At 38.8% G+C, this 12,659-nt stretch overlaps 6 protein-coding genes across 6 annotated transcripts; 4 read left to right on the top strand and 2 right to left on the bottom strand. All coding sequences in view use genetic code 12, as the record gives it.

Moving 5' to 3' along the window:
* Positions 1-1,222: 1,222 nt before the first annotated feature.
* Positions 1,223-5,431, top strand: HSL1 (protein kinase; the record flags this gene model as incomplete). The annotated part of the gene is made up of 1 exon (XM_051815397.1): positions 1,223-5,431. One exon carries the CDS (start codon positions 1,223-1,225, stop codon positions 5,429-5,431), a length of 4,209 nt encoding a protein of 1,402 aa, XP_051671175.1.
* Positions 5,432-5,534: 103 nt separating this feature from the next.
* Positions 5,535-6,140, bottom strand: CANMA_003240 (uncharacterized protein; the record flags this gene model as incomplete). The annotated part of the gene is made up of 1 exon (XM_051815396.1): positions 5,535-6,140. One exon carries the CDS (start codon positions 6,138-6,140, stop codon positions 5,535-5,537), a length of 606 nt encoding a protein of 201 aa, XP_051671174.1.
* A 469-nt stretch (positions 6,141-6,609) lies between these two features.
* Positions 6,610-7,422, top strand: CANMA_003239 (methylthioribulose 1-phosphate dehydratase; the record flags this gene model as incomplete). Its single annotated transcript, XM_051815395.1, has 1 exon — positions 6,610-7,422. One exon carries the CDS (start codon positions 6,610-6,612, stop codon positions 7,420-7,422), a length of 813 nt encoding a protein of 270 aa, XP_051671173.1.
* A 44-nt stretch (positions 7,423-7,466) lies between these two features.
* On the bottom strand, positions 7,467-7,833 carry CANMA_003238 (U4/U6-U5 snRNP complex subunit; the record flags this gene model as incomplete). The annotated part of the gene is made up of 2 exons (XM_051815394.1): positions 7,467-7,744; positions 7,806-7,833. The coding sequence occupies 2 exons, from the start codon at positions 7,831-7,833 to the stop codon at positions 7,467-7,469; spliced, it is 306 nt and encodes a 101-aa protein (XP_051671172.1).
* A 1,331-nt stretch (positions 7,834-9,164) lies between these two features.
* Positions 9,165-10,217, top strand: CANMA_003237 (uncharacterized protein; the record flags this gene model as incomplete). Its single annotated transcript, XM_051815393.1, has 1 exon — positions 9,165-10,217. The coding sequence occupies one exon, from the start codon at positions 9,165-9,167 to the stop codon at positions 10,215-10,217; it is 1,053 nt and encodes a 350-aa protein (XP_051671171.1).
* A 523-nt stretch (positions 10,218-10,740) lies between these two features.
* CANMA_003236 (amino acid permease) lies at positions 10,741-12,504 on the top strand (the record flags this gene model as incomplete). Its single annotated transcript, XM_051815392.1, has 1 exon — positions 10,741-12,504. One exon carries the CDS (start codon positions 10,741-10,743, stop codon positions 12,502-12,504), a length of 1,764 nt encoding a protein of 587 aa, XP_051671170.1.
* Positions 12,505-12,659: the final 155 nt, after the last annotated feature.

Below are 12,659 nucleotides of genomic sequence, written 5' to 3'. Positions count from 1 at the left end.
CAATAAGAGATCTTTGTTTTCTTCAAACGGCAAAATTTTTCATGAAGTAGATTGCAGGACGCGACGTGGGTTGATAAAGAGATATGATATATTAAGTCGTAGTATTTTGGGGGGGGGACGACGCAGGCGCGTGGCAGTTACATGTAGAAAATTATTGGTACTCGTAGAGAAACGAGTGGGGCCACATGGTATGGTGTTTCTCTCTTTTGAGTTAAAGCCTTGGCCACCCAATTAAAAGCCTGATGAGGCAAAAATAAAAACATAATCATCGCAAATCATACAATTGCTACTTCTCTACTCGGCTCAAGTGCCGTCCCTTGTATACTTTCTAGAATCTAAAAATTGGGTTATGCACATGAGAGAGAAGAAGGGGGGAAGGTGGTGAGAGACGTTACAATGAATCTCTTCTACAATGCCTCCTACAGTTTTGTATTATAAACATAATAGAACATAGCCTACAATTTATGTTACAGCCTACCTTACACACTATACTCTGTATAGGATATTCTACTTGTCGTATACATCATTGTCGTATAAGTACATGTTGCGACTATTAACTGACGCGTCCTTTTGTTACATATTTGCAATGGAGGTACTATGCTACCAGATGAAATATATTTTATATACAGTACTTATATTTATATTTAACAAAAACAAAAACAAAACCAAAAACACGAAAAAATAAAAATAAAAATTAAATTAACACAAAACGAAAAATCTTTACATTTTGACCACTCCAAAAAACAAACATTTACAACTACATTGATTTTGAAAAAAAGAAGGTATTTACAGCCAACAGTCAATTTCAACAAGAAGAACATCACCAACACCATTACTATCACTACCACTACAACCACTAACAACAACAACAGCTACTGAGCTATCCTTGAACAACAGAACTACATTTACATCCTTTTATTGTCCATCTACTTATCTTTCACTCCTTTTAACTATACGCGTCCATAAACCAGTACTATCGTTAGAGAAACACAGTCATTGCAACTTCAGAAGCAGTCTCAGTACCCACGAGCTTTCTACCAACTATTATTCTATTCATTCGCTAATACATCTAACTTTTATTCACTCATTTTTTTTTATTTTTGCATGGTACTATTGAACTAACAGTTCAGCAGACAAACACCACAACAACATAAACACTACTTTACACTAGATACCACTCTGTCATAATAATAATAACAATAATAAAGATTATTATTTCCAAATGGCTGCTGTTGTTCGCCATTCTGTTTCGCGCTTTGAAGACAACGCCTTGCCATCAGACCCCATGTCATCAAACAATGTCGACAAGGTTGTTCAGTCAGTCACAAATGCCACCAAACGTTTATCACAAATATCAACCAGTACCAACACTTCATCCAAAAAGAGAAAATCACAAAACAAGATTGGCCCTTGGAAACTAGGCCGTACCTTAGGTAGAGGTTCTACTGGAAGAGTAAGATTAGCCAAAAATATCGAAACTGGCCAACTAGCCGCTATAAAGATTGTCCCTAAATCAAACTTTAAAAAATTGGAAAATCCCAAATACAAACATAAACCAGAGTCAGGAGATGGCGAAGATGACGCAGTTCAAAGATTACCCTACGGGATAGAACGAGAAATAATTATAATGAAATTAATGTCACATCCGAATATTATGGCATTATATGACGTTTGGGAGAATAAAAACGACTTGTATTTGATTCTTGAATATATAGAAGGCGGTGAGCTTTTTGACTACTTGATCAAAAAGGGTAAACTACAAGAATATGAAGCAGTCAACTATTTCAAACAAATCATCAATGGTATCAATTATTTGCATCAATTCAACATATGCCATCGTGACTTGAAGCCGGAGAATTTACTATTGGATTTCAACAAAAACATCAAAATAGCTGATTTTGGAATGGCAGCCTTGGAAGTCAACGAAAAACTCTTGGAAACCTCCTGTGGCTCACCTCATTATGCTTCGCCAGAAATAGTGGCAGGTAAGAATTATCATGGTGCTCCTTCTGACATTTGGTCATGTGGAATCATCTTGTTTGCATTATTAACGGGTCACTTGCCATTCGATGATGAGAATATTAGAAAATTACTACTCAAGGTTCAAAGTGGTAAATTTGTCATGCCTCACGAGTTAAGCTGGGAAGCAAAAGATTTGATTACTAAAATGTTGAAAGTTAACCCATTGGATCGTATAGAAATTGAATCTATCTTGAAGCACCCCTTGTTGACAAAGTATCCTGAACCTTCAACATCGTATGCGTCAACAACAACATTAGACATCAGATCCATGAACATCAAACCAATACAATCGGTTGATCAGATTGACAAGGAGATCTTGACCAATTTATCGGTATTATTTCATAATTGCGATAAAAGAACGGTGATATCTAGATTAACGTCACCAGGTAAAAATCCAGAAAAGATGTTTTATTACTTGTTGATGAAGTATCGTAATGATCATATTGCAAAGGTGGGAGCAACAGAATCATCCTCTACTCAAGTAAAAGCTGGAAGGCCAATACCGAGATCAACATCAATTGTGCATACCATCATCTTTGATGACGCAACTGGTGAACCAATAACTGAAACTACAAATGTAGAGCAAGTGGCTAAATCAAGCTCCATCTATGAAAACAAGTCATTGTTGAAATCAAAGTCATCAAAACATGTTTTGGGGAATATTACAAATACTAAAGGAAACGCTGCTGGCACAAAAGAGTTTAAAGCATCTACCTCATTCAATAGAAAAGTGTCAGCAACTCACAAGTGTAACCAGTTTAGTAGAAGCCGCAATGCATCATCACGCTCCCTCAAATCACATGCTTCAAGAGGTACAAATACACCAACTCCACCAAAACTGAATAGTCCAATTAAAGAGAGCTCAAGGAGACCACAGCAACAACCTCCTACACTAAATGAATCGGGCATTCCACAACGCTCTCCCAATAGAGCCGCTGCAAAACAAGCTAAAGTGCACAAATCCAGCAAACCAGACAATCAATCAATTTTAAAATTTGAAACTATTTTGGACGAAGTGTTTAGTGACACGCAAGATAAAGAAAATGAAGTTCCTTCAAGAGCATCGTCACAAAGGAAACGAGAAGGTGCATTGGCTCGAAAAGAACGAGAACTTGCTGAAAAAGTTCATCAAAGAAACGAGGCAAGGGAAGGCAGGCTTAGAAAAGAAGAACAGGCTAGGCGTGAGCTTGAAGAAGAACAAAAATGTCTTGCAGAGCAACAAAGAAAGCAAGAACAGAAGAGACAAGCATTAGCCGAGAAGCAGAAACTGGAAGAGAAACAAAGCTTGGAAGCAAAGCAAAGACAAGCTATTGCCAGATTAAAGAAACATGAAAGTGGAGGTGACTTTGCAGGACTTATGAAGTCGAATCGTAATTCAGGTGTTTTCCCACCACCTCCAATCCAGTCTCTGTTGGACCCCAGAAATTCAATAGCAAGAGCTAGAACATTGGGGCCTGTTCCATCAAGACGCACACTTGGCACTGCCACCAGTCCACAAGTCAATGAAAACACATCTAAAGTGTTGCACAAGTTTGGAATTGATGTTGCACCCTCGCCAAAAAAATTCACCAGTGATTTTAAAACGTCAAGTTCAAGAAATTTGGCAGCATTGTTGAGCCCATCACCATCTCAGAATATTACCAAGACTTTCAAAACATCAAGTTCAAGAAACTTGGCCGACTATTTGCATGGTGAAAATGATCCAACTCAAGACAAGAAGTTGACAGTTGATACATTTAATGAAATTGAGCATGAAAAGTTGACGCAAGTACAATCAAAAGGTACACCAAATAGAAGACAGAGTACCCAAAGCTCGTACTATAAGTCGATGCTTAATGATATTGATGAAGACAATGCTCAAGGCAAAATCAAGAGAACTCCTGCTCCTTCAATTAAAGATGAAGACCTCAATAGCTCAAGGATGTCGTTGATACCCAATCCTCGATTTTCACGTTTTTCCTTTGGTGGATTGTTGGAACCAAGAACCGTTACCAACGAAGAAGGAGACATCACTATTATGAGCCAGACTTTGAACAATTCATCTACTGTGGTTCGGAGATCAAATAAATCGTCTTCTACATTTGCAGGTTTAGGAATTAAAGTAAGAGATACGATTAAGGAAGACGACGAAGAGGAAGAAAACGAAGAAGACAAGTTTGTTTCTATAAACACCACTGCTATTGACGATGGCGACAGATCAGGAAGAGAAGAAGGCGACTATAGCTTTGATGATAGTCATTCGGAAGCAACCACAATAGATTCAGACTACTCGTATGTGGCACCAGCTGAAGCGGACAACACCATTGGATTGTTGGATGCTGATCTTTCGAATTTTGATGTTATAAGTTCGAGAACGGCAGATGTTGGCAAAGTCACCAACCAAAAGCCTAGCATTGTCAGCTCTAGGGAGACGTTGATTGCACAAAAGCACGTGTCGAATGATGAAACCATTCGAGCTGACGACAACGATGAAAATGTTGAACTTCAAAGTTCGTTTAGAGCTCATGTCAATGATGAATTTGATGCTAATGATGACTACTCACTTGCAGAAGGAACCAACGATAATCAAGGAGGAATGGAAGATGCAGGTGAGCCTGCATTCGAAAGTGATTTCAAAAGATCGAGGCTTTCAACTGGTATCTTTAGCACGGCACAATTGCCAAGAAGCCCTCATGTTCAGCTTGCCGATAGTACCGGTGATGAGACAGATCCTGTAAGGAAGAAATCGGTATTGAAGGATCACGTCATCACGAGTCCGGTGCAAGATACGTTTGGCGAGAGTAAACAACCATTATTTAGGAGGTTCTCCACCAAGGCAAAAAGAGATGCGCCAACAGTACCTGTACTTGAATCTACCCAAGAGCAAGAGCAAGTGCAACCAAAGGGACATAATCGATTTTCGAGGATCTCAGCTGGTTCGAGAAATCTATTTGACATGCATAATAAACCACCACCACCACAACAACAACACCAATCATCAACCGGAAAGAGCAATTGGTTCAAGAAATTCTTCCAATCATTGACCAGCTCCTCCAAGCCAAGCAAACCATCATCCAACACAGAAGCCAATATTAACCGATTGACCAATAGAGACATCAAAATCGTTGAATCGTCGTTAAAATCGACAGATTTGATACGACTTATCAAAGATCAAATGGAATTGAAAGAACTTGAAGGATCGGTGAATAAAGTTGGCATAGATGAGGAATTTGGATTAATTACAGGTACTGTTCCTAAAAAGTTTGCTCATGGTAAGAAACTCAAATTTAGAATTGAAGTTGTTGATTTGACCACATCGTCATCTTTGCATGTCATGAGAATGAGTGGCAATGAAAAAGGATTTGAGAATTTGGTTAAAATTGTCACGTATATTATCAAAAAGGAAGAACAAAAGACTTCCCGGGGCTGAACAACTTGCAATCTATTTCTTTAGACTTTATACACTTTTATATAAATATAAAAGCTTTTTATCAGCAAAATCTAGAACAAAGCACACACTAAAGCACACGTCTTTAATTCCTCAAAGCTCGTAATCTTTCCGCCAATTTATCTTCCTTTTCCTCCAGGATTGCCGTTGAAGACACAGGACTCTGCACTTCAACCTGTGTCGCATTCAACCCCTGTTTCATTTCAATACCAGCTTCATCAGCAACTTGATTCAACAAATCATCAACTTGGTCCTGCGGAGTCGTGACAGCATTTACATTATTGGTCGTTGCTTCGTAATAATTCGTAGCTGAGTCCAAATCCTCAAATTGATTCTCGAATTTATCCATAACTAAACTTATTCGTTCCAAATTCATCGTTTGTAACGCTTTATCCATGCCCCTGATCACTTGCGTCATGTTGCCCGTGACTGATCGCATCGTGACGGCAGTCTGGACACGTGATGCCACAGCATCAATACGCGAACTTAATCGTAATAGGTTCACCCGTTCATTGGCTTTGCGTATGGCGTTCTGGGCGTAGAGTTGAGCTATATCGTTGTTGCCTTGAGTTAAGGCTTTTTTGATCTTGGCTTTTTCTTGTTGTTCCTCCTTGGCCGCTTTTGATGCTTGTCTGTTGAGCTGTTTGGCAGTGAATTTAAGCTGGAATAATGATTGCTCTAAACCGGACATCTTTTTTTTGGAGCGTTGATATGTGTGATTGTCTGGTGTGGATTAGGCTTTTTCGTTGATAAAGATGTTCTATATTCTCATTGTTTTTTTATTCTTTTGCGCCAGAATGGCAATGTCGGGGTTTTCAATCAGTGTCGTAAATGTTTTGTATGCGACAGTGCATTCAGTACTAAATCAAGTGTTAACTGTACGTGCTGCATGAGTTGCATTCACTAGTAGAGGCAACTCAGGAGACTGTTCTGTCTAAAATCTTCGGGGTTGAAGTGTGTGACCAGACAAGTATGGGGATCTTCTATGTTGTGGTGCCGGCAAAAGCTTTTTGCCTATTGTTTAAGATATCAAAACACCCCACGTGAAGTCAAACAAACAAAACACTTCCAATTTTTCTTTTGGTGAAAAATGTGTTACAAATTGCAAAATTCCAGTGTTGTTCTTCTTTCTCATCAAAACCACCTATTACTACCCGACAATGTCCGCTCCTTGTAGCTGCAAACACACAGAATCTACTGCTTCACCAGCCATCTCATCAGCTTTATCCCCCGAACTTCAAAAGGAGTTTCAAGACCCTCAACATCCAGCTAATTTGATTTGTGAATTGTGTCGATTATTCTATGACAACAACTGGGTCACTGGAACCGGAGGTGGTATTTCCATAAGAGACGTTGATGGAGCAAATCCAAACTTGGTCTACATTGCTCCCTCTGGTGTTCAAAAAGAGAGAATACAACCATGGGAAATGTTTTTAGTCGAGTTACCCAACGAAAAGTTGTTGCGTACCCCAAATGATGTTCCCGAAGAATTGACCAAGAAATACAAATACAAGCCAAGTGCATGTACTCCTTTATTTATGAGTTGCTATAAAATGAGAGATGCTGGAGCTTGTATCCATACCCATTCACAAAGTGCCGTGATGGTTACTTTATTATTTGAAAACAAAGACTACTTTGAAATCAGCCACATTGAGCAAATTAAAGCATTGCCCAAATTGAAATATAATGAAGAATCGGGCAAAGTGGAAAAAATCGGAAGCATGGAGTATTTTGATAAATTGATTATCCCCATTATTGAAAATACACCCCATGAAGAAGATTTGACTGATTCATTACAAGAAGCAATCAAGAATTATCCAGGAGCATCAGCTGTATTAGTTAGGAGGCACGGGATATACGTTTGGGGTGAAACTGTGTGGAAAGCTAAAGTTTACAACGAAGCAATTGATTATTTATTGGAATTGGCAGTCAAGATGCACCAAGCTGGGGTTCCTCTAGTTAAAAGTTCATAGAAGCTGTAAAGTTGAATAGTCGCATTCAAGTGGTGGTTTTTTTGTTAAAGTGGGTTTTTTGTAGTTTTGAGTGGAGATCCTTTCATATCCATCCAATTGATTTTGGAATAGGTGTCATCATCAATCTCTCCAATGCAGACAATTTCATTACCTCTCATGATATTTACACCACTCGGTATTGCTTCATTAGCTTGATTTGAACCTTTCACTGTGTATATTATTCGTTCGATGCTATTGCTGAGTATTATATTGGTGTTTTTATCGAATCCTTCTAGTACTCCTTCAAAAAATCGGGCATCGGTAGTTATAACGTGGACTTTCTCTATACAGTGAAGTTAGTAATTATTTTGAAGTTAGACATGGCGAGGATTGTGTATACATACTACCTACAAAGGATACGAGTTCTGTCATCTGTTGTGTATTTAATTGTGGTTTTGTATCTGACTGAATTGATGTTGATGTTGTGTGTTGCATGGTGCTTTCTTTTTTTTTATTTCTGTTTATTTATATTTTCTTTTTTTAGTTCGTTTTGCATCAACTTTTGTTGAGAGAATCCAAGCTGCTGCAAAACAACAACAGAGCAGATTGAGTGTTGAATAAAAGCTACTTTTTAGCTTAGTCAACTAGGTAGATGAAATTAGGCAATACCCCAAAATAGTTAGGAAAGTTTAGGGAGATTTTACCGAGAGAAAATCCCAAGTCCATTTATGCTACGTCATTTAATGATTTCGACAGTATTTGAGCCAGCAACGCAGTCATCACTACCATGAAAGCTCAGAAGCTTGACGCTAAGACATTAGAGAGAGAAAAAATCACAAGAAAAAGACAACCGTGAGTATAGCTTTAGAAGTGGTTGTTTTGACAGAACGTGTTGCTATGAATCAAACTTGGAATAAGTAAACCCGCTAAAGGGGGTCCAAATTCAGTAAAGTCTAGAAAAACAGAAAAAAGTAAGTTGTGCTGTCTCAAGATCAAGTGAGACTGATTAAGAGCTAATGTGGGAGGGGGAGGGAGGGGGTAGAATGAACAAGTGACAAGGAGCCATATCAATCGGGTGCATTATAGAAAAAGATCTGGGAAGATTGACTTTTGGCTACAAGCTATGTCAATGTAGCCAGCGCTCATCTACCAAGTTGAAAGAACTATACAATCGGACACGGAAAAGAAATTACGTCGACTACAGCTTGAAATACCAGAGCTGTTATTACCACGCAAGATGCAGTTCACTGACAAGTAATATTTTTGGCTTGAGGATTCTAATAATATCAGAGGCATCAAAGTAGGTGTATTACGCTACCATCTCAAGTTGTGAGACACAAAATCGATAAGAAAAATATTTTGCGAGTTTTTCTTCTGGGGGAACGTAATCAAAGCAAGTTAAAGCGCCAGCTTTGGCAATGTCTACGTATGAGACTTTTCACTATGGACACCTAAACACATGTTGCACTATTTAAAAATTTTGAGATTCCTATTGAATACGGCAAGCTAAATTCTCGAATTGAAGTAAATTCGACTATGGTGTATGCTCAGCACCTGGGGCGAAGAGCCATTGAAGAAAGAATGAATGAATGCATCTCGGCGTTAAAGGAAGAATAAAATTCACAGCTTATTTTCCAGTGGGGTGGGGGGTTCTGTGATTCGAATAGTTGTTTGGGTGAAATTATAGGAAACTATGTGCCAAGTTTACTACTTAATCAAGATTGATTTAATTTTAGGAAAGTAAACGGACGCTGATTTAAACCATGGGGGGACCAACATTGAATTCACTTCTTACCTCAGGTCAGCACTCATTTGTACCAAAACTGATAACTATCGCCAGCTTACCCTATGATGTGTTGCAAGAAATTTTTAATCATACCAACCAACATCAAGCTTTGGCCCTAGCACCAATGCATTCAAATTTGCAAGACGTAATCAAGAGAAAATCGTACAAAAATATATACGTTTACAGGTCAAGAAAAAGATGTACTGACCACGATGGAAGATTTGCGAGCGCCGTTAGTGGTATATCCCTTCATCACCCCAAGAACATTAACAACAGGAAAGGTAATATGCATACTATAATTTCGTTGGATACATTAGAGCGGTATTTGGCAAGAATGGACGCGCAGCAGGAAATTTACCTTTTAGAATTGATTGACCATCATTTGGTCATAGATGAGTGCATTTTAAGACATTTCAGACACTTGAGATATTTGAAGTTGGGAAACAGCTGTTCTTTTTGCTATGATGACTATCCGTGGGAGCTTTTTAGTTCCATAGCAAGGTACATAAAGTGTTTGGATGTAACCACTATACTTATACTGAATGTCCTTGGGACAGGAGAACTCGAAGTTGATACCTATATTGTCACGGAGAGGAAGCTCCATTATCTTGATGAAGAGGAGCCTTCGAGATTAGTGGGTCAAATATCAAACCTAAGTACATTATACATCACCGAAATCGATACAATTAGAAATATGAGCTTTTCATTAGATTTGAACCTACGCAAATTGTGCTTGTGCCAGGGCTCTATTACAGGGGGCAAGTTTTCAATTAGCAGTGCTTTGAACACCTCAGATCTTCAAGAGCTATACATCTTGGGTTCGATAGGGATAGAAACTACTGGATTCGATGCTGAAAATTTGGAACAAGAGTTCCCAAAGCTTTTGCAGCTTGGTCTTGACCCGACCAATTACCTATACTTTGTTTTCTCTATGCATGCCTCAAGAAACAGGGTCCATAATGTGTTGAAACTGCTAGTGATGTCACAGCTGTCAGTAGGACCGGATACCTCAAAACTTCAAAGCCCTTAACTTGTGTCAGCATAAGATAACGTTTCCACCTAGTTAAATGAGAAATACGTTGTACCAAAACAAAACCTGAATCGATACCTCCACGTGTTTGTAGGAAAAGGTAAGCAGTTCACCCCCACTAATACCCGAATCTGTGTATATCCAAGTAACTCTTCCTGTTGAGTGTCTTCACGATATGGAACTAAACACTGCTTTTGCAATTGTTGTTTCCTTTGTCTAAGTGACGGGTTTGTTGTTGTGTCATTAATGAATTTCTTTTTTTTTTTCCCTTTCTTTAATTAAGTTAAGGTTTAATTTTTATTTTTTATTTATTTTTTTTGACTTCTTTTACTATTCCTCAATTTTCGCAGCTTTCAAAGGAAGAGCAGAAGAAGAGACTGCAACAATTTTTCTAGTCAAGAATAAAACAATTCGCTCAACAAAAGTACTCTTGTCTAGGACAGAAACATATCACAAACTCAAGCATAAGCTCACATTTGTTAAAAGGTTAACTCAAGCAACACACAAGCTTTACAATTTGCCTATGACTGAAGAAAAGAAAATCGAGCAGACAGGCCTAGAGTGCTATGACTCAAGCTCATCACCACAGCCCACACATGAAAAACAAGGTTATTGGTCTTCATTTAAAGATTCATTCAAACCACCAATAGAAGAAAGCCGAACACAGAAGATTGATGATGATGTTGTGGATGAGAAAGCACCTTTGACCGATGTGCAAAAGATTAATATCAATTCGGCCAACCAGAACATGCGCCGTGAGTTGAAAACACGACACTTGCAAATGATTTCAATAGGGTCAAGTATAGGTACCGGTTTGTTTGTGGGTACCGGTAGTGCACTAAATACAGGTGGTCCTGCAGCCATTATTATAGCCTGGTTCATCACAGCCACCGCGGTGTTTTCAACAATGCAAGGATTAGGTGAGTTGGCTACAACATTTCCTGTCAGTGGTAGTTTTAACGTATTTGCCAGTCGATTTGTTGAACCAGCGGTGGGGTTTGCCGTGGGATGGAATTATTTTTTACAATACTTCACTTTATTACCGTTGGAGTTGGTGGCCGCAGCAATTACTATACAATATTGGGATTCAGGGGTCAATTCAGATGTTTTTGTAATCATATTCTGGCTAGCAATTACCTTTATCACTCTCTTTGGCGTGAAGGCTTTTGGCGAAGTTGAGTTTGTTCTATCAACGCTCAAGATATTGGCAGTTATTGGGTTTATTATATTGGGGATCGTTTTAATTTCCGGTGGTGGTCCGACTCATGAATTTGTTGGTGGGAAATATTGGCACAATCCTGGGCCATTTGCTGCAGGGTTTAAAGGTGTTGCCTCATGTATTGTGACAGCTGCATTTTCTTACGGTGGCACTGAGATGGTTGGGTTGACAGCAAGTGAAACATCAAATGTCCGTCAATCATTGCCAAGAGCCATTAAACAGGTATTTTGGAGAATTGTGCTTTTTTATTTTGGTTCACTAACCATGATTTCTTGCTTGGTTCCTTACAACGACAAGAGGCTATTAGGACTGAGTTCAGTAGATGCATCTGCTTCTGCTTTTACAATTGCCATTGTTAATGGAGGTATAAATGGATTACCAAGTGTAATCAATGCTGTGATTTTGGTTTCGGTATTGTCGGTTGGAAATACTGCTGTTTACGCCACTTCGAGAACTTTAAAATCCTTGGCTGAACAAGGAATGGCCCCAAAGTGTGTTGGGTACGTTGATCGTGCTGGTAGGCCAATTGTTGCCATCGGGATTACCAATGCCTTTGGGTTGTTTGCCTTGATTGCTGCCAACGACAATGCTCAAGAGTCGGCATTCGACTGGTTATTGGCCATATCAGGATTGTCATCGATTTTTACTTGGATATGTATCAACTTGAGCCATATTAGATTTAGAGCAGCTTTGAAATCGCAAGGAAGAACCACTGATGAATTACCATTCGTGGCACAATCAGGAGTTTTGGGATCATATTATGGACTAGTACTTAACATTTTATTCCTCATTGCCCAATTCTGGATTGCATTATTCCCGTTGGGTGAACCACCAAGTGCATACAATTTCTTTTTGAACTATTTGGGATTCCTCGTTTTAGTTGTGTCTTGGGTGGGTTACAAGATTTGGAAACGCAATTTAAAATTGTATTTGCCAATTGAGGAAATTGACATTGATACTGGACGTGCCGAAGTCGATACAGATTTATTGAAACAAGAAGTGGAGTTGGAGAAGGCAGAGTTGGCGAAAAAGCCCTTGTATATAAGGTTTTATAGATTCTGGTGTTGAAGAATTGGTCACAGGTTAATAATACAAAAGTACACTTGTAGATGGCACCTAAATGTGGAATGTATTATAAGGAGTACTCAAGAAGGCAGTGTCCACTTCTGTATTTCAATTTCATTCACATATCTTTCGTGTTATGATACATCTGTGTGGCAAAA

This window comes from Candida margitis (assembly GCF_024628925.1).
Source record: "Candida margitis strain CBS 14175 chromosome Unknown scaffold31, whole genome shotgun sequence".
Classification (NCBI taxonomy): Eukaryota; Fungi; Ascomycota; class Pichiomycetes; order Serinales; family Debaryomycetaceae; genus Lodderomyces; species Lodderomyces margitis.
Note: the sequence above shows the minus strand (reverse complement) of the source record. Positions and strands in the feature narration are given on the sequence as shown.